Below are 27,022 nucleotides of genomic sequence, written 5' to 3' on the forward strand. Positions count from 1 at the left end.
TATGTATAATTATAAATTTTTATTTGAAATTTATATATATAATATATATAATTATATATATTCATATATGAAATAATTTTTTATTATAATTTATAAATTATTACATAAAATGTTAATACTAAATCACTAAAAGTTTATAACTAATACTAATAGTTTAATATAGACTAATGACTATAGTTATACTTATAATTAATACTACAAATTTTTACTAAAAGTTTATAACTAATACTAATATTAAATATATAGTTTATAACTAATACTAATATATAACTTATAACTATATCAATAGTCTAATATTAATACTATTATATAGTCTAATATATTAATAAAAGTATAAAACAGATTTTTTTAAGCCAATTTTTATTTTTTATTTTTTTTTATAAATAAATTTTTAATGATTAATTGTGAAACTTACATTTTAAAAAAATCGAAAAATCAGACCGGATCGGAAACCGGTAAAACCGGAAATACCGGTTTAAGAGGATAACCGATACGTAATCGGTTTTGAAAAATACAAAACTAATACATACCGATTCGATTCTAGATTTTATTCAAAATCAAATCAGACCGGACCGGTTACACCCTTACCTAGCATCGCAACATCTGTTTAGCTCAGCTTTGGGTCCAGCAAGTAGCTGATCTAAACTATGAAACAAGCCCGAGAAACTCTCCATCTTTGCAAAAGCAGAAACTCTCCTGCACGGCCATCAAGGGCTTGAATCTTCTCCCGTCCGGCTCTATCAGGTATTGAATGCGTGCCCGTCTCTTTTCTTTCCATTTCTCTCCGAGCCTTCATTTTTTTCTATCGTTTTTCTTCTTTTAGTATTTTTTTTTTTCGGTTGGTGTGAATTGTGATTATATTGCTGCTTACCAGATAAATTCGCGTCCTTTGTTGGCTATGCTCTCTGATTTATAGTAGGCAAGCTCGTGCGTTTGTTTATATACTCTCTCTTCTTTCCTTATTTAATCTTCGTTATCGGAAAGAGTAGGCCTTGACATGTATAGATTTACGATATACCGTGAGCTAATCGTTTTGCTTCGTTCAAATTCGTGAAAATCTAAATGCTCACCAAGCGTTCGTCCGAATTCCTCTGAACTGGCTTTTACTTTGGCACATACCCCCAAAGTTTTGGTATTCATGTGTCTTTCACGTTGGGGCTTCTTTCCAGTTATTACCTCTTATTTTTTGCTATACCTCATATATGGTCAACAATGATAGAGAGAAGCTAGAGTCAATCCGAAGGCAAATTTATTGTTCTTTGAGTTGAGTGTTTCCAAATTGCTTTGTTTTGTACCAGCAGGTTTTGACCGTTTCGTGGTTCATTTTCTTGTTCAACAAACTGTACAAATGCTACATAAAAAATAAAAATAAATAAATCTGTTATTTCTCGATGCGTTAGGGGTTTACAAGATTGGGCGTCTACTGTACAAATGGGGGGGGGGGGGGGTTTAAAAGAATAAAATAATTAAAAAAAAAAAAAAAAAAACCCCGACCCGAATGGTCCGGGTCGGGCCGGTTATATTTGCCCTGGCACACACAGAGCATGTGTTATTGGGGTATACAAACTGGAAATGTGGGTATTCCATAATCCATGATTCATTTCTTGCATCTTCCTCAAAATCTCAACAGCCTTGTCACTCTCATTGACTGCACTATAATATCTAACAAAAGAACCATAAGTAACTCGGTTGGGAACACAACCTCTTCTGTTCATATCTTCAAACAACTCCAAAGCCCTCGCAATCCGGTTGGTTTTGGCAACAGCCATCAATCAAGGAATTGTAAGTCACAACGTCAGGAACAAAGCCCTTAAATAGCATAATGCGAAACAAATGATTTGCTTCCCACATCCTCCTCCTGATATCTTTCCTACAACCAGTTTGCAAGCTATATTTACAATACGAACTTGTAATGAGTACCGTATACGTATATGTATCAGGTGGGCATCTAAGATTCTAAACCCCGGCAATTCCATCTACTCCAACAGAAACCTTGCCTTCTTGAACTTCCCTACCCTACAAAGAGCATAAATAATCGTATTATATGCATAAACATCTGGTTTACAATGAAACTGCTTCATCCTATAAAATGCAGCCAATGCCTCATTAACCAACCCCTCCTCTCCTAGAACTTTGATCAAACGGGTCCTCTCCCTCTCCTCGACATTACCCCCCAAAAAACCCCAAAGAGCTTTCATTCTCAATTTAGACTATGAGATAATGTGCAAGAAAGCTATCCTCCAATTTATTTCAAAGTGTTTTTCTAACAATGTCCGTAGCTTCAAAAAAAAAAAAAATCGTTAAATAGTCGTGGTTGAAAAATATAAGAGATCAATCAATCCGGTCTTTTGATTTTTCTTTTAGAAAAAATTGCAAAAGTTCTAAAATGAAAAAACATGGATGATAAACTACAACTAAAATATCATATTATTTTATTAGAGGATCATATAATATAATTAAAAACATATAACCTTTAGATGTAACACATAACATATAAGAATAGGAAACAATAAGTGATAAACAACTTGAAACCACATAAGATGAGAAAATACAAATTTCATATATATTTTACGCGCACTTGTCGTCATGTAAGAGAACATTTAGGCTTTTTCAAAAAAAAAAAAAAAAGAGAACATTTAGGCATATAGTAATGAGACATAATAAAAATAAAATTTGTGATACATTATATTTATTCTATAGTAAAATAAGAGTTGCGCAATTTTATATACCACAAATATCACGTCAATTTATAAAATTTTTCAAAATTTTCTTTTAAAAAACTTTGTAGATGAATCATTTCCTTTACATAAAATCAATTTTTTATAATTTTCTTGTGAATTAGCGGGTTAGGTATTTGATTTGGGCCAAATTGTAATTACAATCTAAAGCTTCGTATATCTGGGCCTACGGCCATTGTGTGCGCGCGACGAACAGCGAAAGATGGGAATGGAGGCAAATTCAGCGGAGCAGACACCTGCAGAGACGACGCCAGAGCATGTAGACGCCTTGCTTGAAGTACACACCACTTCCCATCACTTTTATCTTTCCTTTCCTTCCCTTTCTCCTTCGTGCAATTTCTTTTTGCGTTTTGTCTGTTTCACAGGCTGCTAGATACGATGATCTCGACGACCTCGTTAGTTTAGCGTCTGTTGGTGTTCCCCTTGATTCCAGGGACTCGCTCGGCCGAACAGGTTACAACTTTAGTATAAAGCTTGCCTCTCTCTGGTTGTCTCTGCTGCATATGAAAATTTGACCGTTTAATTGTCTCATTATTTATACTATGGAACTGATGTCAAAAAAAAAAAAACTATGGAACTGTCTTAAATTTGTGCCGTTTATATAAATTTTTTTAGAAAGCATCATCAGTTTTCTTATTTTATTTTTAATAATTTTGTGTAAAACGAAATGATGTTAAAGCTAAGCTGATTGAGCTGTCAATCTAAATCTCATTTAGAAACCAAGTATTTATCGGGATTAGGGAGGGATACAGTTTTGCAAGAACGAATTTTGATCATCTTTTAAGTTACACTGAAGGATTGTATTCTTGAGCTGATTTCGAGGCTTGATGCTTTGAAGTTTTAAACTTCAATGGTCTTTCAGTGAGCTGTGGAACTTGTTTCAATGCTTAAAGTTCCCCTCGAATTTCGAGGTAAATTGTTGGCAATTGAGATTTTAGATTCAATCTTTGATCATTGTGCTACTACCTCTAAAATTAACTTTACGTGGCCAGTCATCAGATTTTAGCTTCACTACTAAACTCTGCTTCAGGAAATAGGTAATGATCAAATGCCCTGGAATCCCATATTGATAGTTATGAATCTCTCCTCTTCCAGGCATGTCTAGTAAGTTTAAAGACTTTACAAGTCGCTAGGGTCAGGAACTAAGTCTTTATGATTGCCACAGTACTAGTATGAAGTCTACTGGATAAGATTCATGAAATGTTTAGTTTGTTTGACATCACCAACTTGGAATACCAGGGGGGCACTTCTTAAACATTTTTTGGAGTTTAGCTTTGGTTCAGGAAACATGACAAGATCTGAGAAAGCAATCTTGAGTACAAAGATTTCTCTTTGTGGTTATAATTCCTCGAAGTGCAGCAAAGTTTCCTTCCTGAGCGGTAAGGTTATCAACCTTTCAAGTCATGGGCAGTTGGCTTTGGAAGCACAAGTCAACAATGATACAACAGTAGTGGAGTATGTTGCTTCTGCAGCCTACAACAGGGTTGATGGAATTTGGAAATAGAAGAGTGATGGTGTCTATTAGCCATACAAATGAATGACTGGGCTAATGTCCCTTTTCCCCCTTCTTCTCTGCTGGCATTCACCCAAGTGGTAACTGATGATTGTTGAGGTGCCTTGAATTTAAGTGAGGATTTATGGGATACTATGCACCGTAGCCACACAATAGCTTCACTTATCCTAGTCTTGTGTGATAAGACTTTGTGCAAGTCCAACATGCGAAAGATGTTTCTCCTTAGTGTCAAAGCATTTAATGCATTTCACTCCTTGCTGCACTGTTCTTCCTAATCCTAGCCAACTTTCATATATGAGGTGGCATATTTATATTGTAAACATACTGTACTTTTCAAGTTTGGAAATGACAATTTTTTGCTGATTTGATGCATCTAAAAAGAGAGACAGAGAGACAGAGACAGAGGAGAAAGTCTCCCTTTCCTAGTTTCGTCCGCAAAGCCGCAAGAGAGAAAAAAGGAGATAAGATTAGATTTTTGCCTCTCTTATGTTGGGACATTAGAAGATAGTTTGTGGTGGGTACCCGCCAGGAAAGGTGCCTTTTCAGTTCGCTCATTTTATAAGGCTCTCACCCAAGACCCCAACATTTGGTTCCCTTGGAGAAGGCTATGGAGACACAAGGTGCCCCCAAAGTAGCCTTCTTTGTGTGGACAACATTTGGGCAAGATTCTCACAACTGATAATTTGAGGAACCGGAGAGTTATTATGGCAGATTGGTGTTGTATGTATAAGGGAGGGGGCAAGTCGGTAGATCACCTCTTATTAAACTATGAGATAGCACGGGCTTTATGGGACAGGGTGCTGGGTAGAGTAGAGTTGGGTTGGGTTATGCCGGAGACCATGGTGGCAGCTTTGGCCAACTGGCCAATTATTGGAAGTGTACATCAGATTACAGCAGTCTGGAAGATCTCAATGTGTGTCATGTGGTGTCTATGGTAGGAACGTAATGCACGGACATTTGAGGACAGATTGCTAGAGGAACTTATAGCTTTATTTTATAGCACATTATGTACTTGGTCCAATGTTGTTGATTTCAATGGCATGGCCCTTCATGATTTCCTTATCTCTCTTGCACCCTCCTAGTCAGGGTTGTCTCTTGTATATACTGCACTATGCCTATTCTTTGAGCAATATAGTTTGTTTACTTACCAAAAAAAAAAAGAAGTTCCCTTTTGTAGAAAATTTTCGTATTGTGTGTGAGTGAGATTTGCCTGTATTGGGGCATTGGATTTGAGTATTTTATCAGTGTTTTCTTGTACTTCATCTTTTGGTTAGTAAATTACTTCATGATTGTCTATGCTAGTGGATTTAGGTTTTTAAATCCCAATAATTTAAATCCTGTGCTTGATGATTTTTATTCCTCTCTTTTTCTACTTCTTGGCAATCCTAAAATCTTCATTTTTCACAATACTGACATTGAGAGTGAGCATCAAATATCAAATTTTGGTATCCTGTTGCAATTGGTTCTTTAGAAAGAAGTGAGTTTCTTTCATTTGCCAAGAGTTTCTGGGGAATAACATGTTTTGGAGGCTGTTCTTGTTTTGGAGGTTGGTGAAGAAATAGTGTCATATGTTATGGTAATTAGAAGCCAACAATAATTGTTTAGGGTTAGCTAATAATTGTTTAGGGTTAGCTAATATGTGAAAACTAAGTGGATGCTAAACATGATTAGCATGTTATAAGTGATTTTCATTGGGACAGATTTTCATATCTACTGAAAATTTTGAGATGTGCTAGATTTGTGGTACACTTGTTTGGCATGTGATAATATTGTGTATATTGTTCTTCAATATTTTAGATGGTGTCTGGAACAATCTTTTTCACGTGCTTGTCAGCAGTTGTTTTTGTTTAGATAAAGGCCATTGGTGAAACTTGACTTTTAGGATACTATTATCTTGCACTAATTTAGATTGCATTGTTTTATTCTGCTAATCATGTTTTGATCTGTGTTTGACCTTAAGTCCTGCTGATATTTGATTGCAGCACTTCATATGGCTGCAGCTAATGGACATCTTAACATCATAGAATATCTTATCGGTAGAGGAGTGGTGAGGAAGCCATCTTAGAAACTTATTTGTTCTTTATCAATTTCTAAACTTATTTGTTGTTTATCAATTTCTAAGTTAAAGAATCCTCAAGAGACAGATATTTGATAATTATTAAATTACAAGTTTTGTCTCTGATGTGTTTGTTTTGTTTAGCTTTTGGAAATGTTGTTTTTTCAACACTCTGTGATCAAGCTGATCTTGGGCTGCCATATTGTACACTTGTACTGTTTAGCTCAAAAGGATTTTTTTTAGAACTTTTTTCCTAGGAAAATTTGAATATACAATTGAGTATATCATGTATCTTTGTTTATATTAGCTAGGTTCCCAACTATGGTTCTCATAGTTGCAGCTTTGGCCTAAAATAAGAAGAAAATAAATCATCCGTTGCTTTCATGGCTAGTAAGGTACAAGCTTGTTTACATAGCTTCCACATCCTGAATGTCAGTTGAATGAACTATCTGATTGATCCATCATCCCCCTGACTCTAAGTCATGTTGTGCTAGTTTTATCATCTAAATGGTTTCCCTCTATTGATGATACGACATCTTTGCTATAAAGGATCAATAAAAGTTTCCTTCCAGCTATCTGCCTGCAGTCTGATTATTAAGGCAACTACCTTTGTTTCTATTACTCATGCATGACAGCTACTCCAAATATGTTAAACCAAAAAGAGAAGGGAGTGGGAGTTTATAAACATTCCTTACGCTGAGTTAGGGTGATTGTTGTGATCCATGTACTTATTTATTGATGTAGGGAATTTTCTGTTAATTAGGTGTTTGTTTAGTTCGCCCTTCAAAGTATATGGGGCTGCAGTGTTTGTTGTCTACTTATATTCACTTTTTACGACTTGTGGCAACCAAATGACATTTGCATGGTTTCCTTTGTGCAATTGAGTTTTAGCACCCTCACAAGAATGGGATGAAGGATAAGTTTGTGAGTTCATAACCAACTGGGAATCTATGAACTTGCCAATCACAAACATTCCTTGCTGTTTTTGTTCATATATGCCATGATGGAGCTTAAAAATTCAGTTAAATCAGGACTTTCCGATTCTTTAAAATCTTACAAAGGACTGATTACTTAGAAATGCTGCACATGCTGGACGTTAAGATTTTTATATTATACATCGAACGGTTCTATGAATGCTTGGGGACTTTTGTCTGAGCAGGATCTTAATGCTTTTAATGAAGAGAAGAATACACCTCTTCATTGGGCTTGCCTCAATGGGCATCTTGAGGTAATTATCATGTTCCCTGTGCCTAGCTAATAAAATGCAATTTTGCTGTTCCTTGACTTCTGCAAATGTTTGCCTCTTCAGGTGGTTAAGAAACTGATATTGGCAGGAGCAAATGTGAGTGTATTAAACAGGTGAGATATATCTATACCCCGATCATCAGTTATCTGCCTAATGGATCAAATCTTGTACTTATCAACAAAAAGAAAATCTTAACTTCTAGTGTTAGAGTCAGAGTGATGAACACTTTTTTTTTTTTTTTTTTTTTTTTCTAATTTCGTAATCATCATGATCCTGGGTTATGTTCAGCTATGAGAAGACTCCAATGGATGAGGCCGCAAGTAGGGGTAAAATGGACATCATTGATGCTATTAATGAAGCAGTGGCACAAGTTGAACTTACTGGTATCAGGGTTTCCTAATGCAGGACTTTCCCAATAGAAGTCAAACTTACGAAAGATTTGCTGTTGTTTTCTTTTGTTAGAAACTTATAAACTATAAACTTAACGTGAAAATTTTGAGGATAGCTGTTGAGTCTCTTCTGGCTTTCTTCATAACCGAGTGTTACTGATTTTAATCATCTTACTACATAATACGAGCTTTGATACCGACGGAGAAATTGTAACTTGTTTCTTTTTATTTCTTGTGGATCGTGTCAACTTGCAAAGAGTAATTATCAAGGCTTTTTCTTTTTTCCTGAAACGAAATATATATATATATATATAATATATATATATATATATGTATGGTTTTTAAGCTCAAGGAGAAAGAAGGTGAATTGGCAGGGTTGGAAAGCAAAGCCCCAGCTGAAAGCTTTGTGAGGTCGGAGATGCCATTTTTCCAATTTCTTGGACGAAATTTCACCCTCTCTCTCGCCTTTGAATATTTTCCTTTTTCCCGGTTAATATACCATTTACGGCATTCTCGGTCTTCAAAGAAAAGAGACTTCTGACACTGCTCCAGCATCAGCTTATTTGCATGGATCGTGCTATTATTACAAGTGTTAGGCTATGTTTGGATATTGAATTGAGTTGAGTTGAAATGATAAAATATTGTTAGAATATTAATTTTTAATATTAATACTATTTTGAGATTTGAAAAAATTAAATTATTTATTATATTTTGTGTTAAGATTTGAAAAAGTTGTAATGATGAGTTGAGATGAGTTTATGTATCAAACGAAGCCTTAATCACTAAATAAATAAATAAAAATTATTTTTTATTTAATCACTACAAGTTCAATGCAAGTTTTTTGTTAAAAATTAAGTATCACTAATAAAAAATAATTTTTTTACACTTTTTTAAGGTGGAGTATATTTTTTTACAAATGCTTGCATGGAACTTGTCTATTTAAGACTTGTATAAATTATTTCTCTTTTTTCGATAACGTCGTTTGGTCTTTTTCTTATTTTTTTTCATACATTATTTTATACATTTAAATATTTTTTTAAAAAAATTACAATATCATAAAAAAATATTTTTTAATCACTAACTAAATAAATAAAAGTTATATTCAGAAAAATATCTCAAGAACACCTCCCGGTGACCCATGCATTTTCCTATTTGCATTTAATCTCTAATTTCTAGATCTTGGGAAGTGAAAGGAACAAGGGATAAGTATATTGGAGGAAAAAAGAGTTGTAAGAATGTTGGCAGTGGTTTATGCATCCTCATATTCGTTTTTATGTTTATATAATATCTCTTTAAATTCATCTTAATTAGATTATGCATATTTAAATTTTTGCATAATTATAAACAATATTTCTTCAATTTTGAAAAAACATTGTTCACTCCCAAAACATTATTTTTAATGTTTTTTCTTTCTCTCCCCAAACAGTGTTTCATTGGCTCTATCTTGAACTTTGTCCCCAACGGAACTCTCTCGAACACTTTTCTTTCATTGCTCTCTCTGTCTTCGACAACAAAGGCACCAGGAAACAACTCTCGACTCTCTCTCTCTCTCTCTCTCTCTCTCTCGACACAAACAGACTTGTATCTCTTCTCTCTTCAACAACGACGGCCTGTGAACAGATTTCCATCTCCTGGTCAGGTTTTGCGGTTCCTTGCCTGTGGACAGTGCTAATCAACGACAGCCTCTTCTCATAGCCCGGTACTCAATTTTCCGTCTCTTGGTTAGGTTTTGCTAATTTGGTTAGGTTTATGCTTTGTAATTGTTTAGTGTTTGAATTAAAAATTAGAGTGTCTGAATTAAAGGGTTTTTGGCAACAAATAGTATACAAAAAAGTCCCCTTGTTCTGTTATCATTGTTGGCAGCTAGGTAATTTAAAAAGTTAATTGTAGGGTGATGAGAAGGGGGAAGAACATGGAAGTTTTTGAAGGGGATGGGGGAAAACATCATGGAGGGTGAGGAAGTTTAACAGAATTGGGAGCATCTAAGCAAGGACTACCAAGCGACATGCCCAAAACTTTTGCCTTCTTTACCATGCATGAAAACTCAGATCCCATATTTCTTTGTAATTAGGTCACCATTTGCAAGTTTCTTTCATTGTGAGTAACCTGTTATCATAAATTCAGTGAAGCTAGTAGGAAATTTTAGAAAAACGTACAAAACAAAAAACTAATATTGATTACTCCAAACTGTTGCCCCACTACCCCAATTACAATCCTCCAATGAACTACAAATTGATTTGTTGGTACTCCAATTTAATGGAATTATTGTAATGTGTCCCTTGCTGTCTAAATACCTACGTAGGTATTGCCAATTAGTAAAATAGAAATTGGGTAAAACATGGCATGTGCCCTTGAACAAATTTTACGATGTTGTCACCAACAAACATGATGGTGTTTGGTGGTAGATTGGGCCAAGCTAAGGTGAGAGAGAAAGAAGGTAGTAAACTCAGGGAAGGAGAATTTGATAGGACTTGCAGTCATGGAAAAAAGAGAGAAGGTAGTGTTGTTGTCTATAGTTAGGGAACATGCAATGAGGAGTAAATTATTTTTATTTCAACCAGGAATTGGATGTTTAATTATATGATATTAAATTAACCAGGTTTGGTTTTTCTTGGACTAATCTACGTATAGTGTACATACTAGACCACAGTATACATGATTTTTGTATTTTGTATTTAGGAAGCATGCTTGGCAGATATATTGATTACTTCATTTTTATTTTATTTTTTTTGGTTTAGTTGATAAATTTTCATTTAGGTTACTTCATTCTTAGCAGATATATTGATATTCACTTTTACATCTTATTCGCTTCCATGAATATTTTTTCCATTTGTTTTGCACTTTTCATGCATACATACTTTTCCCATGTGATATTTTAGTAACATTTTATCCTTCAATATTTTGTTGAAGGATAAACTGTTTAATTGATGAGGATCACTTCTTCACCACAATGTTGGAAAGTGGTGAGGGTGGTATTAACAACTCCCCTATGGACAGTGCAAATGTTGATGTCCAAGCAACACAATCTCAACGGGAAAAAGGGAAACAAAAATCCCAGCAGGGTATGTCAATTGCTGCACACGAAGATACTCGAGGGACTGATCAATCATCCACACAATTGTGGAGTAGAATTTATGAGTATTACTCCACCAATAAAAAACCTAGTAGTCAATAACAGTCATCCCTCTTTGACCAATCGGTGGGCAATCATTCAAAAATGTTTCAATAAATTTTGTGGTAGCATAGCTTAAGTTGAAGGTATTCATCCAAGCGATGCGACCGAGCTAGACAAGGTATAATGCTTAATTAGATGTTTTGTTGTTCTAATTATTAAGTATTTGCAATGACATAATCCAACTAATTGTTCCACTATTTTGTAGATTGATAAAGCAAAGATCTTGTACCGAGGGATCCAAAAAATAAACATTAACATAGATCATTGTTGAAATTTTTTGAGGCACCAACCGAAATAGCAAGCACACATAGACCTTGAAAGAAAAAAAGACAACGTGTCACGTTCAAGTATTATTCCAAACTCAATACGTTTAGGGAAAGACATGAAAAATGTGCGCATAGATTGTGAGATACTTCTAGGCAAGAAGGCTGATAAAGCAAGAGAGAAACAAAGAGAATGTAACGAAAGACAAAATAATGTAATTAATGAGGCCTTAAGCCAAATGAAAGATGATAGGAGTACTTGTATGATGGAGAGAAGAGAATCACAATTGAAATATAAGAATGAAAGATCTAAGTACTACTTGTTAAGGAGAGAAAAATCGATTTGGAAATTAAGGTTGAAGAAGATAGACCTGAATTGGTAGTTCTTAAGAAGAGAAAAACTGATATGAAAATTATGAAATTAGATATTAATTCCATGAATTCTGTGCAGCAAGAGTATTTCCATAATCTTCAAATGGAAATCATTAAGGAACAAAGGAATAAGGTCATATCTCGTATATAGTTATATGTTTGTATGTTGGTGATTTTATAATTGTTTTGACTATGTGGTGAAGTATTTTGGATATTGTTGTACTGCTTGTTGCACACCAATCCATCATTTTTTGTATTGTTGGTTGCTATCAACGACGTGGAAATTGGAAACTATTGTGGAGCTATTGTTGAAAAACTTGCTAATTTGTATCACTTTTGGAGTTTGTGGTTCTTGTATTAAAATCAACTTTGTGGAATTTCTATTAAGTTGATTTTGATACATGAAATTTGTATTAAGTTGATGATATATAGAATTTGAGCACATGATACATGGGATTTATTTGAATCTGTATGGAATTTATTTTGGTTGGCAGTTGAATTTGTATGGAATTACATTGTATTAAGTTGTGAATATGTATGGAATTTATTTTGGCAAGAATGTTGAATTTGTATGGAATTTATTTTGGTTGGCAATTGAATTTGTATGGAAATAAGCAGTTTTTCGTGATTTTGGTTGACTGTTGGATGGTCCATTGATTCAGGAAAAAAATATATTAATAAAATAATAAATATTTTATTATTATTTGGTTAAAAAATGCATAATCCAATGTGAGAGTTTTTCTTCATATGCAATCAATTCTTCATATGTAAAATCAATCTTCAAAAGATGTGATTTTACATATGAAGATGCATAAGCCACCGTCAATGCTCTAATGTAAATCGTTAGAAGTTGGAGGAAAGTGCTCTCAGGGTTATGTTTTTCTTTTTAAGAAATGATTTGTAAAAGTCTCAAATAGATAAGTTTTGTGTAAGTTTTTGTATAAAAGTAGAGCCCACTTTAAAAAATTGAAAAAAAAATTCTATTTTAGTGGCACCAATTTTTTTATAAAGGGACTATGCAGAGTTTGTTTATTGAGATTTATACTTAGCATTATTCATTTTATTGGATTGGTGCTTTATCATGTGTAAAAGGAATGAAGAACTCGTGGATCATTTATTACTCCATTATGGGTTGGCAAATGTTTTATGAGATGAGATCTTTAATAGGACTGGTAGGGCTTGGGTGATGCTTAGGAAGGCAATGACTCTTCTTACTTGTTGGGGACATTTTCAGGACACAGGGCCAGCTCTCCCATAAGGCGAGTTAGGCGGTTGCCTAAGGTCTCATAGTAAAAGAAGGCCTCAAAAAATAATTAAATAAATTTTTTTTAAAAAAAAAAATTATCTATACTAAACAAAGAAATTAAAAACTCATGTCTAACATAAACAAGTCAAAGGTAAAAAAAAAAAAAGCTAACAATTATAAAAAGAAAATTTAAATTTCTATTTAATTACAGACTGCAACTTTTCTTAGGAAAGCCAAAACTCACAATAATGACTGTAATTTAATGGTTTCAAACTACCTCTACAAAATCCAAAAAAATCCAACGGAACATCTCAAAAACTCTGCTTTTATACCTGAAATCAACAAATCTTATTTCATACCTTTTGTATTTCACTATCCATTCTCTAATGTCTCTCTTGCATCCATGTCTATCTTGCTCGTATGCACTGGCAGCCTCTCCATTGTCTCCAATCGCACCATCAAACGTTGAGCAGCTCTGCTGTGTAGCCTGTGTTTTGGAAGGTAAATGAAGCTAAATCGCTAATTAATCTAAGTCTTGAGCTGCCGTTTCACATTTGTATATAAAGTGAAGTGTTTGTTTTATATATATTATATATGCGGTGAACTGTGAGTTTGTGAATGTATGTGGCAATAAAAGAGTCACGTGAACGTTACTGCTTGGAAGAATTTTCTAGAACATCCATGGGACCATGTCCCTTGGTTTTTTTTTTTTTTTTCCCTTTCTTCTTCAATTAATCGATGCATTCACAATTTGCATGGCCCATGGGTCAGGGCACCTATGAATTATTTTTCAGACTTTTAATCTTTCTCTTTTTATTTTTTCTAGTCTATAATTTATTTGTTGATTGTGGATATTAACATTAAGATATTTTATTTTATTGTACAGATTAACAATTTTATGTAAAAGTGAAAGTCATTTGTTATATAAAAGTGGATCTCGTTTGCTAAATCAAGTTCTATTGTTTTATATTAATATTTATTTTTTCTAGAATATTCATAACCATAGTAAGATTTTATATAGTGGATATTGTTCTTTTCTACTAGAAAATATGTCTAACAGAAAATATGCATCTGGATATGAAAAACTTAAAAAAAAAAAAAAAAGAATAGAAAAGTTGATTGAATCCCAAAAAGGATCTTTAAATAAATTTGTTACTACCAATAAACAAAATATAGTTGAAAATTTAGATGAAATATTTGTAGATGATCATGAAACGCACCAAATAGGACCACAAAATAACAAAATAAATCAAGAAATACAACAAAAGGGATATAGAGATAATGAAACAACATAACAAACCCAACAAAAGGGATCTGAAGATAGTGCTCAAGTATGAACTGCTATAATTATTGATTGAGAATTTGGAAAAAGTACAGAAGAAAATAAAAATATTGAGAACATATCTGATTCTATTCCTTCAAATATTTATGACCCAACTCAATGGAAATATGTTGATACAAAATTAAGAGATTTATTAGTAGAAAATAGTCCAATTAGATATAGCAATATAAATTTTCCTAAGAATGAGAACTCTAGACATTTTTCTACTACATATTATATACGAAACTTATCAAATGGGGAGAAACATGATAGAAAACGGTTAGTGTATTCAAAAGACTTGAATAGAGTATTCTACTTTTGTTGCAAGTTGTTTAATCCAAAACTTAGTATAAGTCAACTAGCTAATGAAGGAACCGATGACTGGAAAAATCTTAGTGTTAAGCTTAAAAACTATGAAACAACCAATGAGCATATTACTAACATTACTGCTTGGCTTGATTTAGAAACGAGATTGTTAAGAAATAAAACAATTGACAAAAAAGTCTAAGAACAAATTAACAAAGAAAAAGATCATTGGAAAAAAGTGTTATTGAGAATTGTTGTTATAGTAAAAACCCTTGGTAAAAATAATTTACCATTTCGAGGACAAAATTAAAAGATCTACCAAGAAAACAATGAAAATTTTTTAAGTCTAACTGAAATGATTTCTGAGTTTGATCCAGTAATGCAAGAACACATTCGACGTATTCAAGATGGTGAAATTCATAATCATTATTTTGGGCATAATATACAAAATGAATTAATACATTTGCTAGCAACTGAAATTAAAAACCATATTATTAAAAAAGTAAAGGAAACAAAATATTTTTCAATTATACTTGATGGTACCCCAAATGTAAGTCATCAAGAACAAATGTCTCTCATACTAAAATGCTTAATATTTCAGCAAACCCAATAAAAATAGATGAACATTTTTTAGAATTTATTAAAGTAGATGATATAAGTGGAAAAAGTATACTCAAAGATGCAATAAAAAGTCTTGAACTTGATATTAATAATGTTCGAGGACAAGGTTATGATAATGAGTCTAATATGAAAAAAAAAAGAGCAAGGGGTGCAAAGAAAATTGCTTGATATAAACCCCAAAGCATTTTACACACTATGTGGTTGTCATAATCTTAATCTTATTATATGTGACGTGGCTAATTCTTGTCCTAAAGCTATATCATTTTTTGGAATAGTCCAACGTATTTATTCTTTATTTTCTTCATCAACAAAGTGATGGAAAATTTTACAAGATAATGTGTCAATTCTAACTCTTAAGCCACTCTCACAAACATGTTGGGAAAGTCGAATTGAAAGTATCAAAGTAATAAAATTCCAAACTCCACAAATAAGAGAATCTTTATTGCAACCAGCAAAAATAACTGAAGATCCTAAAACAAAAAGTGAAACTAATTGTTTAGTGGCATATGAAATTGAGAACTTTGAATTCATATTAGGCATGACCATATAGTATGATATATTATTTGCGGTCAATATTGTAAGTAAAAGTCTGCAATCCAAAGATATGCATATAGATGTTGCCATTGATCAGTTAAAAGGTCTTATTTCTTTTTTTTCAAAATTATAGAGAAAATGGATTTAAATCTACTATAATTTCATCGAAAGATATTGCAATTAGTATGGAAATAGAACCTGTATTTAGAGCAAAACGAATAATTCATAGGAAAAAACAGTTTGATGAAAATGTCAATGAAGAGATAACACAATCTGCTAAAGAATCTTTTAGAATTAATTATTTCTTATTTATAGTAGATCAAGCAATTTCTTCAATTCAAAACAAGTTTGAACAATTTCAAATATATGAAAATATTTTTGGTTTTCTATTTAATATCAATAAATTGAAATCACTTGACGATGGTAGTTTGCAAAAAAATTGTCTTAGTCTTGAAAGCTTTTTGAAATATGATATTGATGGTTTAGATTTATTTTCTGAACTAAAAGTTTTAAAAGAAATTTTATCAGTAGTAAAAAGCACTCCTATTAATATATTAAATTATATAAAAAGACTTGATTCTTTTCCAAATGCATGTATTGCTTATCGAATTTTATTGACAATACATATTATTGTTGCTTCTGTAGAAAGAAATTTTTCAAAATTAAAATTGATAAAATCTTATTTAAGATCAACAATGTCGCAGGAAAGATTAAATGAACGAGCCATATTATCAATTGAGAATGAGATATTAGAAGAACTTGAATATAAAAATTTAATTAGTAATTTTACATCTCAAAAAGTAAGAATAATAATTTTTAAATAAAAATATATTTAGATATAACTTAATTAATTTGATATAAGAAAAATGGTCCGTTTTAATTTATAGCCGTAGGCCTCAAAATCTATTGAGCCGGCCTGTCAGGACAACTACTTAATTATTGATGATTCTTCTATGTCTCATATATGTGGTATATTTGGCGTGAAAGAATACTCGTTGGGATAGATTAGAGACTTCTTAATGGGATTATTTTTCATGATTTTTTTGTTAATTTTTTATATCCTGCTCCGTCTAATTAATTACTTGATTTAATATCATTTACTTGTACAAAAAAAATGCTGATTCACGAAGAACTAGACACATCTAGGCGAATTAGTGGTGCAAGAAGATCATCAGGGATTTCAGAGTGGTATTAGAAAAGGCCAAAAAAAAAAAAAAAGAAAAAAAAAAAAAACAGATAAAACATTGAACTCTTTGTTATCAAATCCTGGATATAATTTTGAAGTAGTTGTTCATATGAAACACGTACCAAAGTTCACTTTAAAACACAGACGAAGTGATGCTGGATAGAATTGAGATAATTCTTCCAGCTAGTTCTAACAGATGATCAACACAGAAAATACAAGATATTCATCCAAAAACATAAAGAAAACTCTAAAAATTATTGATTAATAGTAAAATTTGAAATTGTTTTACGAAGTCCACAAACCAGACTTAAATAACTACAAAATTCAAAATTATGATATTTTTTAAAACAAATTGAAAAATATAATTAATTATTGTATGAAAATTAAATACATAAATAAATAAGAATCTTACAAGAAATTTAGACAAAATCAAAATCAAAATCACTTCCAAAACTTAAACCAAATATTTACTTACAATGCAAAAATGAGAGTAAATACAAAATTTTGAGGAAAATAATGATACCTACCGGCCCATATCAATTTGGGTTTGCATCATGAAGGAACATAGTCCATAATAAAGAACGATATGCATGCATGCAATGCGTGCAATATATTCTTGAATATAATAAATGTTCAACGACGTACTTAATCACAGGATCATTTTCTGTCTTAATTCCTTGAAGAAATTTATCTTCATGGCTATAAGGTACTTTTAGGTGGCTTCCTCCACATATAAGATATATTAATGTAACATTCACGTACGTGCGACGGAATTCCTGCATGCACTTTCATGGAATCATGAGGTTCGATTATATGCCCCATTTCTTTGGTCTTAAGGGCAAGATCAAACCATGCCGTTTATTCAGATATATCTCCCCATTTATTTCTCTTTTTTGTTGCATTTATATATGTACTATCATATAAAGTCTTTGTTGGATCTCCCCAGCCATCTTAATTAGGTGCTTATAATATAACTGCACTGTGAATGAAAACTATACAGATCATTGCGTTTATATAGAATATAAGACCATAGACACAGTCAGTTCATTCTACCCATTCTACTGTTTGATCTAACTCGAGGAACTCTAACTTTTGGAGACATTTCTTTAATTTAGGAGGAAGAACTCTAGCTAGTTTACGTTCAATAAAGGATCATGGACACATGATGCATGGGAGTTATGAAATAAGCAGATCAAATCAAATGTCTGTCACTGTTATGGAGTTGCATGTACTGTATTAATTAATATTGCAGCGCAGGTAAATTATTACTTGAGAATTTTAATGATTTTTACCGTAACTTCATATTATTTGTTCTCATTTTCCTTGCTTCTTGTCTTATTCTTCTACAATCCCTTCTGCAGATCGTACATATTAGCAGCAAAAAGAAAGTATTTCATGAAATCTATGCCACTTTTGCCAATTATTCATGGGTTCTTGCTGACAAGTTATTGGGATTATAAGTACCATTCTAAAAAATTAATTTATAGACAAGCAGATCTTGGTCATGTGCTATTCCAGATCAGGCTGATGAAAATTTGAGCAAAAGTAAGGCTGAAAGCGAAGGAGTTTGCAAGGCATTTTGACACAACCATGGCTATATCATGTATTAATTGTTGACACTCAAGTACGAGTATGTTGTATTGTACTTCTTCTTCTATACTACTTGAAACACAATGATTCCTTTACATCTTTGAGGTTGTGACCATGTCAAGGTTATTAGTATGACATTTCATTTAATTTTCCAGGAGATCAAGGAAACAGCATAGGTTATGGTTTCTATAGAGATAAAACAATAAACAGCCCTCTTCTCCAAATCGGACAAAAGGCCGCAAGTGTCGAAGAATAAGACACACGCAATATATATATATATAGGTCCACAAAACTACATAAAAGGCCCACTTAACAAAGTTGTGGGCAGCAAACTCAACAACCTTAGAAGTACTTTCCGTACGCAGCCAATCGAATATAAAATATTTCATCCCACTTTTATGGCAATATTCTACTGTTGATATGTTCATAAATAAGAGTACATGAGTTTTTCTTGCACATTTTCCTTAGATTGTATTTTTATGATGTGGTATTTTTAGATATTTTGTAAATAGTAATAAAAAAATATTAAATAATAATAAATAATAAAATAATAAATAAAAATGAAATATTTTCAATACTTGCGTTATGTTATAATTGTCTATGTAGTATAGGCTGCTGGAACTAGACACAGAGAAAGAAAGGCTAGGGATGAACACAGTTGCAGAGAGAGAGAGAGAGAGAGAGAGAGCTCTGAAACATAATGGTCGATCTGAAACAGCGGCTCTTCCCTCGATCGAAGTACAAAAAGCGCTTTTTTCCATTTGCAAGTGTGTGAATAAGGGAATGTGTCACGACCATTTATAGAAAGAAACTGTCATGGGAAACGTGAGATTAATACATGATTAGCTAGCTAGGGTGAGTAGTACTGTAACCAACAGTACACTCAGTACTACTGCTCCATTTTGCTTTCCTGAAACAAAGGCCGATCAAAATCCAATCAACATTTAGCTGCTCAAAGAGACTAGTGGAAGTACAAAGATGCCTGACTTGAGAGAAAACATCTTGTAAAACAGGACTATGGACCTGAAAAATGATAAATTCATGTAAGTTTTTATAATATTTTTATAACTTTTGTATATTATAAAATGTGTTGTAGATATTTTGGTGCGGTCAAATCGTAATTAAATAGAATTTTTCCTTCTTGTCACATTTGCCGATTGGGTCCAGGAGAAAAAAATAGAAAAAAACAGCACAGTTTATAAGATTTGAGATAAAAATTCTTATTTTCAGTCATTATTTATCATTTTATACTATATCTTATAAAAAAAATCTTCTCAACTTATAAAAAACTCTCATACTCTATAAAAAAAAAATTATAAATAAAAAGTACGAGAGTAAATAGTATTCACAAGATCCAAGATAAAGTTTCTTATTTTCAATCACTATTTATTATCTCACACTATATCTTATAAAAAAATTCTCAAACATATATTCTATAAAAAAATTATAAATAAAAAATATAAAAATAAATAATAACTTATGCATAATAAATTCCTTTCTGATTATTCTTGCACCAAAAACATCACTCCTCAGATTTTTTCAAAAGTTCTTCCATTTTTTATTTTTTTAATTTCCCACAAACCAACCAGACTGAACCACGCAGTTAAACAGAAAAAATGATGGCTTTGGTGGAATAATAAAAATTTGATAGCATCTTTTCAGATTCTCTTCCAGTTTGCCATTGATGTTATATTTGGGCTGAATGAGAACCATCCACTTCCCCCACCAACGAAAAAATTGTAAAGAAACCAAATGCTGCACTAAAGGGCAGAATCCTTTTTCTGCTCTGGAACACTTCACAGCAATGGAAGCCGATGACTTTATATAACATTTTCTTGAGAACGCATTTATATCGCCATTTTCCTTTGCAACACAAGCATGTCAACAGGAGAGACACCATTACCAAAACCAAAACCAAAACCAGGGGCTATCCACCCAGACATGCACGATACCATTCACTCCAATACTTTCATTACACAACGGGATATATATATATATATGTATATATATGTATAACACATATACATATGTATACATGCATGTATCTATGCATGTATAAATTTCAATAACATGCCACGCACATGAAGAATCATGTATGTCTGTAAAAAATTGCATTCCAACAGATAAATCATTCCACGAATTCTGCAGCAATTTCCTGATCATGATATATATTTTTTAGAATCATGCATTGACTTTCTTCCATGCACTGGCTTTCTTCCCTATCGACAGAAACAACATCACTGGCTTGTTGGAAACATGTTTACTGACACTATATATCGAGCAATCACCCTATGCTAATCTTTCACCCAAACATAAATCCAATAACAAAATTGCTTTCAGGATTTGGTGACAGAAATATATACACATCCAGGAAAATTAAACATGAACTAATTAGAATTGTATAGCGCGCGCACACAAGAATTGTCTAACAACCAGACAGCATAATATCCCAAAATTCATTTGGGGTCAAAACAGTGAAACCAAAACAAAGCAGATAAAAATAATAACCTAGTTATGCATTATATTTTCAAAACATGAAAAGAGGAAAACTGTCGATGTTCACATGAAATGCCAAATAACATCTAGGCAATAACCTCTCCGAAAGACACCACACAGGAATACAAGAATCATTCAAGTCCATCAACACCATCTTTATCACCAGAAGATCTTTCATTTTAAACTGAAGCAGAAAGTTTCTAAAGTAGATGAAGGAAACGATACACTTTCAGTAAACTAACTATATATACGACTATATATGCCATGATTGCTATACCAATCCATGCACAACTTCTGTTTGGCATTTCAAATCCTCAAGATGGGGGACAGAACTAATATAGTTAAGCAAGTGAATGCCTTCATGTTTTTTTTTTTTTTTTCAGTTAATTTGCTTTGTATATGCAATACAAAATAAGCATGGGAACCCAGAGAAAGGTATCGAGTATCAAACAATTATCAATGACAGGATACTGCCACTTTAGCATCAGAAGGAGAGAAAAAAAGGAAGGCGATTCTTCAGAGCATGACATATATATGTTATTAATACAAATTGGCAACTAATACTTGAAATTGAAATTCTAGCTAGATGAACCTGTCTCTACAATTGGACGGCATATTTTGGCATAACAATCAAGCAAAACACTTTAAACCCCGCTTTCCCTCTCAGCAGGGAAAGTTAAGTAGATCAACTCATCAGCCTCGCAAAAATTTAATATTGAAGTTATAACAAGCCAATGATTGCATGGAGATGCATGAACTAAATACCAAGTTTTAGTTAAAGATCTATTAATGGTTAGTATACCTGCACAGCTTGGATAGTGAGAATCAAGAAAAAAAACAACACAACCAATGAGAGACCACAGTAAATGGATAAAGATCTACTAAAGTTCTTGCCCTAACTTAAGAACCACATGTCGGAGCATCATAAAGTGAGCCCACAAATTTATTGCTCATTTAATGTTGACCAACATATTTATGCAAGCAGTGCTAAATGATGTGGGATGCATGATATCATGTGTCTATTTCTTTCCCGCTTGAGACCCTCAAGTTGGGGTAAGAACTTAAGAGGACCTTGATCCAAAGGTAAATAAATACACAGCTCCTTCTATTTACTCAAATGGGAAAAAGATCCCCTCAACTTCTTGCCTAAACTTGAGCCTCAAGTTGGAGAGAGATAGACACATAATGGATTCTTTGACATTTACTTCTCATCTAGGCCTGGTTTGGATAGAGAGATGCTATCATCTCATCCCATCTCAATATCCAAATACCACAAACACAAAACACTTCTCAATTTTAAATCAACTTTTTTTATCTAATCATTACCTAATTATTACAATTTTCTTAAACTTCCAAACAAAACACAAAAAAGAATTCAACATTTTCAAATCTCAAAATAAAAATAATATTAAAAAATTATATTCTAACAATATTTTAACTTTATAATATTTTTATTTAACTTTTTCTCTCCTTTTTCAAAATCCTATAAAACATTTTAACTTAAACCATTTCTAACTCATCTCAACTCATCTCATCTCAACTCACTATACAAACTATCCAAACCAAGCCTTAATGTTGCCCAAAATAATTTTATAGGCAGCTATGAATAGTAGGCCCCGGTACTTTATGTATTTATTTCTCTCCCACTCAGATCTTCAAGTTCAAGCAAGAACTTAAAGGGACCTTGATCTACTCAAATGATCGCCGTAGTGACATTTCATAAACAAATGGCAAATGAAAGAACAAAAAAAGTTGCAGATTTACTACAAAATATCATGATCACCATCAATCCTTTTATTGTTGCAAAGCAATCTTTCTTATTGGTTAAAAACAATGTGCCGAATTTTGGATCTTTCACCAGGAAGGATACATTACTTTTGGGTGCTCAGAAAAATTATTTACATGTGTTTATCTGATATGTTAAAATAAAGGACACACAAACACTTGTTCTCAAATGCACCTAATAAAGCAAGGAACACAAGAATAGGCCCGCACCTAATCAGAGATGGAAAAGTAGAATGCAGTATATCTAATCTACCAGTAAAAAAGCGAAATACAAGTGAATGTTAATATGATCCACGTGTTAAAATTCAACTAATTATAATTAATTTGCAGACATTCAAAGTGGACAGCATGTGAGGTGAAAAGAAAATCCAAGCAAGCAATGAATACAGACACCTCTTTGTCAAATCTCGATTAGTCAACATTTGCATGCTAGATCATAGCCAAAAGGTTAAGTCACATATATATACCTGCAGCATCTCAAGGAATAAAGTATAATATAGAACCAAATATGAATCCCCAACAACAATTATTCTAATAGCTAAATGATTAAGAATATATGTAAAATAAAAGAAAAAACCGCAAAAACAAACAGTTGAAGAAAGACTCAGTACACTGTATAGTTCGTACTCATGTTAAGACATATACAAATAAACTAAGGGGGAAAAACAAGCAAATATTCTACACAACACTAAATCTTTAAAAATTTTATAGGCATGCACAATAATGGAAACTATAGTGCGACTACATCATAAGTGAGTGCAAATTCAGCATCAACTCTTAAAAAAATCTATGCTATTTGATCAGATGGATTGGATTTTAGCATGAAAGCCAAGGTCTACCGCTACGAAATTCAAAGCTGAATACATATCCCAGACAAGCATAACTAAAGAAGCAAGCAGATCAAGCATTCATGAACGCTCACAGTAGCACGTTTGTCCACACACTGCAAAAATGTAACAAGCATGCGCTAATGTAGCTTGAAAACGACATTCATATGATGTAATGCTCTTTCTTTGACAACCAATGATGGTGACATTACAACAACTTCCCATGCTAAAGTCTAAAGCAGCACGATATTAATTATGATATTCACATTTACTTCTTGTCGACAATGAACCAAACTAACCAAACAGGAAAGAAAACTATTGCAATATAACGTTCAGTCCCAACCATAAAGTATGTAAGATTGGTATAATATATACCAGGAAGGAAAAGGAAGCGCACAATATACTTTGAGTGGGAAATTTCTAGCATAAGAACATGCACCAGGTATACAAGCAAGACAAAATTGGAAAACTTATAAAGGTAGGGTTGATACCACGATTTTCATGGATGACTGACCCTTTCCCTTTAATTACACTGTAGACTTCACCTTTGAAAAACATAACCCCAAGAGCAAAAAGAATAACAAAAATAATTGAAAAGGCATCGACGACCAAAAAGTATATAGTTGTATAACATTATCACAAATTTCTATGAACCTATTATTATGAGAAGTTATAACCTTTTTTTTATGTCTTTACTTTCCATTAATTCTTCAGAAACACATCGTCATTAGGATATAATGATCCTGATCACATGGTAATTGTAATGACAAAAGCATACTGCAGGCGATAAACAAGAAAATCAAAACCATGATCTGTAGAGTTGAGAGCATAACATGGGTTAATAAGAAGATTCAAAGACTATTAAACATTTGTAGCAAAATCATATTAATAAGTAGTAAACAGAAGAAGAATTAGCCTACAATGCCATTTTCCTTCCAAGACCATCGATCGACAGATGTCTTGTACCCGATAATTAAACAAAAAAGTATTAATTTATTTGATTACCAAAGCTTGAACCTCCGAGCAATCCTCCACCGGATGCAGCATAAACATCAGAGGGGTCAAGAATTGGAGCTGCCGAGGAGACCACATTTCTCCCTCCATCACCACCACCACCTAAATGCAATTCAGATATATTAGGATACCCATCTCTACTTTCAACCCCTTGATCATATAGAAACCCTTTGAAAACATGGCCACCAATATTTACAACCGCCTGATACGCATACTGGTCCTCGCCATCTTCCACCGCCGTCACTCGCACGCACTTGAAAACAGCCGGTGCACGTACTTGCCCAGGCAATGCCTCTTTAAAACTCGCATCTGTTCATAATTCAGCAGAAACCCTACTCACAATTCACATATCAACAACCCTAAACCAGTAATAAACTAAAAAATATGAACCAGAAAGCGTATTAGTGTCTGTGAGGAAGAGAGATAGAGCAAAGCTAAAACCTTGGTGACTGGAGCTAGTGTCATAGCTTCTTGGGGGTGTTGTATTGGAAGTGGAAGTATGGGAGTTGGTTGTAGTTTGCGAGGTGATGAGTCTAGGTTTTTTGGCACCAGAGGTAGCGCCAGAAGAACCAGCAGCAGCAGAAGCGGACACACCCATGAGCTGGCGTTCCCTCCGCCGAGCGGCTGGCACCCAGGTGCTCTTGACATGAGTGGCGCAATCAAAACCGCGACTCTTGCAACAAGTCCTGCACCTTCTGTGGCTGCAATCTTTCTTTGCCTGGTTCCCGCAGTCTTGGCACGTGGTCGTCCCGGTGGAAGACGTCGTTGTAGAGCCACCCATCCCAGCACCACCACTACCACCACCACCACCACCGCCACCAACTGTTTGCACCAGATTCCCAGAACCACCATGATCAAGAATCGCGGGTTTCTTGAAATAATGCCCATGCTGAGTATGCTGATTATTCTGCCAGAGCTGAATTCCTCCACCACCCCTATTCCTATTACTCAGCATATTGTTCTCATCGTCGACACCGATGTTCGATGGCGCGAGGCAAGGAGTAGCAGTGAGGAGAGGGATGACGCCCACGCCGACGCCCACTCCGAGTGCAGTGGCGGGGTTGGAGCCGTTGATGGAATGAGGATCGGACATGATGGGGTCATGCTGATGGTGGTGGTGGTGGTGGTTGTTGTGGTGGAAAGATGAGGCAGGTGCGACGACGAAGAGGTCGCGCAGGCCCACCATGCCCATCTCCGTGGAAGCGAGGCCGTAATTGATTTGCCTGGAGGGGGCAGCGGACCACATTCCAGAGGTGGGTCCGGTGCTGGTTCCCGCGGCGGTAGGTCCGGCATTGAAGCCAAGGGATAGCTCATCCGGGGCGGCGCGGCCCGCGGCTGAAGAGGACGTAGCCGCCCAGTCTGCGAAGGCTCCAGAATCCGAAGGTAACCTCCGTGTAGTAGCCACAACTGATGCCCTTTGTCAACAAAACACAATCTTTATTAGCAGTAGTGTATTTTAGAACACAAATTAATATGGGGAGAGAGATTTGTGATCTTGAACTCAATCTATGGATGTATATCTGCAGGCGTTATATATGTAAGTGGAGTCTCTGAAATTCTCTGGGAAATAAGTTATGCGAGAGGGAGGGACGGAGATCTTGTTTGTTGGGTGGCTTTCTACCAATCTCCCTACTAAGGAGATTACTGCTGCTGCTGCTGCTGCTGCTGAGACGACTCTTACTGTCACTTTGGCTTTTCTGAGGAAAAAAAGTTTGGCTTCTGAGATCGAGAGAGAGAGACGACTGAGCAGTTTCTGGGAGGTGAGGGGCCAGAAAGAGCAGGGTCTGAGCAGTAAGTGAGTCTCAGAGAGAGAGAGAATGCAATAACGACCTTTCTTCTGTGTTTTCTGCTCTTTTGTTATCGTTGCCGAACTTTCTCTCTCATCATCATCATCATCGTCATCATCTTCTCTTCTTCTTCTTCTCCAACGCGATCCCTTCTCTCTCTGGCTCTGAGCCTCTCTTTTTTATCTATCTCTCTCACAGAGCCTCAAGCTCCTATATGGTTTCCTAGAAAGCGAAAAACCGAGGTGGGTTCCTCTCAACCTCTCACTCTCTCTCTCTCTCTCTCCAATAATAACACTAACTATAGAAGTAGAGAGAGTAATAAAAAGACTCTTTGTTTAGTTTTTGTGAAAAGAAAAATCTATGGCTCCTCTAAAGTCGCATCTATTTTTTTTCTCAATCCACTCTTTCATGCATTCCTCTTACCAAAACCATCCATTTTTTCTAAATAATATTTAAAAAGTAATTTAATATTACAGCTCACCTCTTCATCCTTTTCTTAATATATAATTAATTATAAAGATAAATATTTTAGCTAATAAAACAAACATAACTCAATA

At 33.9% G+C, this 27,022-nt stretch overlaps 2 protein-coding genes and 1 pseudogene across 2 annotated transcripts; 1 reads left to right on the forward strand and 2 right to left on the reverse strand.

Moving 5' to 3' along the window:
* Positions 1-1,517: 1,517 nt before the first annotated feature.
* Positions 1,518-2,198, reverse strand: LOC121238208 (annotated as a pseudogene).
* Positions 2,199-2,856: 658 nt separating this feature from the next.
* LOC121240100 (ankyrin repeat-containing protein P16F5.05c) lies at positions 2,857-8,018 on the forward strand. The gene is made up of 6 exons (XM_041137578.1): positions 2,857-3,015; positions 3,104-3,191; positions 6,234-6,298; positions 7,467-7,535; positions 7,617-7,666; positions 7,842-8,018. The coding sequence occupies exons 1-6, from the start codon at positions 2,941-2,943 to the stop codon at positions 7,951-7,953; spliced, it is 459 nt and encodes a 152-aa protein (XP_040993512.1). The 5' UTR covers positions 2,857-2,940; the 3' UTR covers positions 7,954-8,018.
* A 16,505-nt stretch (positions 8,019-24,523) lies between these two features.
* On the reverse strand, positions 24,524-26,644 carry LOC121239599 (protein LATERAL ROOT PRIMORDIUM 1). The gene is made up of 3 exons (XM_041136874.1): positions 26,509-26,644; positions 25,120-26,085; positions 24,524-24,987 (listed from the first exon to the last, which is right to left on the reverse strand). Exons 2-3 carry the CDS (start codon positions 25,922-25,924, stop codon positions 24,653-24,655), a joined length of 1,140 nt encoding a protein of 379 aa, XP_040992808.1. The 5' UTR covers positions 25,925-26,085; positions 26,509-26,644; the 3' UTR covers positions 24,524-24,652.
* Positions 26,645-27,022: the final 378 nt, after the last annotated feature.

The sequence above is a fragment of the Juglans microcarpa x Juglans regia genome, chromosome 7D (genome assembly GCF_004785595.1).
Source record: "Juglans microcarpa x Juglans regia isolate MS1-56 chromosome 7D, Jm3101_v1.0, whole genome shotgun sequence".
Classification (NCBI taxonomy): domain Eukaryota; kingdom Viridiplantae; phylum Streptophyta; class Magnoliopsida; order Fagales; family Juglandaceae; genus Juglans; species Juglans microcarpa x Juglans regia.

Coding starts and splice junctions, on each gene's coding strand:
- LOC121240100 (XM_041137578.1), top strand. CDS start 2,941: ATGGGAATGGAGGCAAATTCAGCGGAGCAGACACCTGCAGAGACGACG. Junction 6,299..7,466: donor ATCTTATCGGTAGAGGAGTG/GTGAGGAAGCCA, acceptor TTGTCTGAGCAG/GATCTTAATGCTTTTAATGA. Junction 7,667..7,841: donor AATGTGAGTGTATTAAACAG/GTGAGATATATC, acceptor GGTTATGTTCAG/CTATGAGAAGACTCCAATGG.
- LOC121239599 (XM_041136874.1), bottom strand. CDS start 25,924: ATGTGGTCCGCTGCCCCCTCCAGGCAAATCAATTACGGCCTCGCTTCC. Junction 24,988..25,119: donor CACTAGCTCCAGTCACCAAG/GTTTTAGCTTTG, acceptor AATTATGAACAG/ATGCGAGTTTTAAAGAGGCA.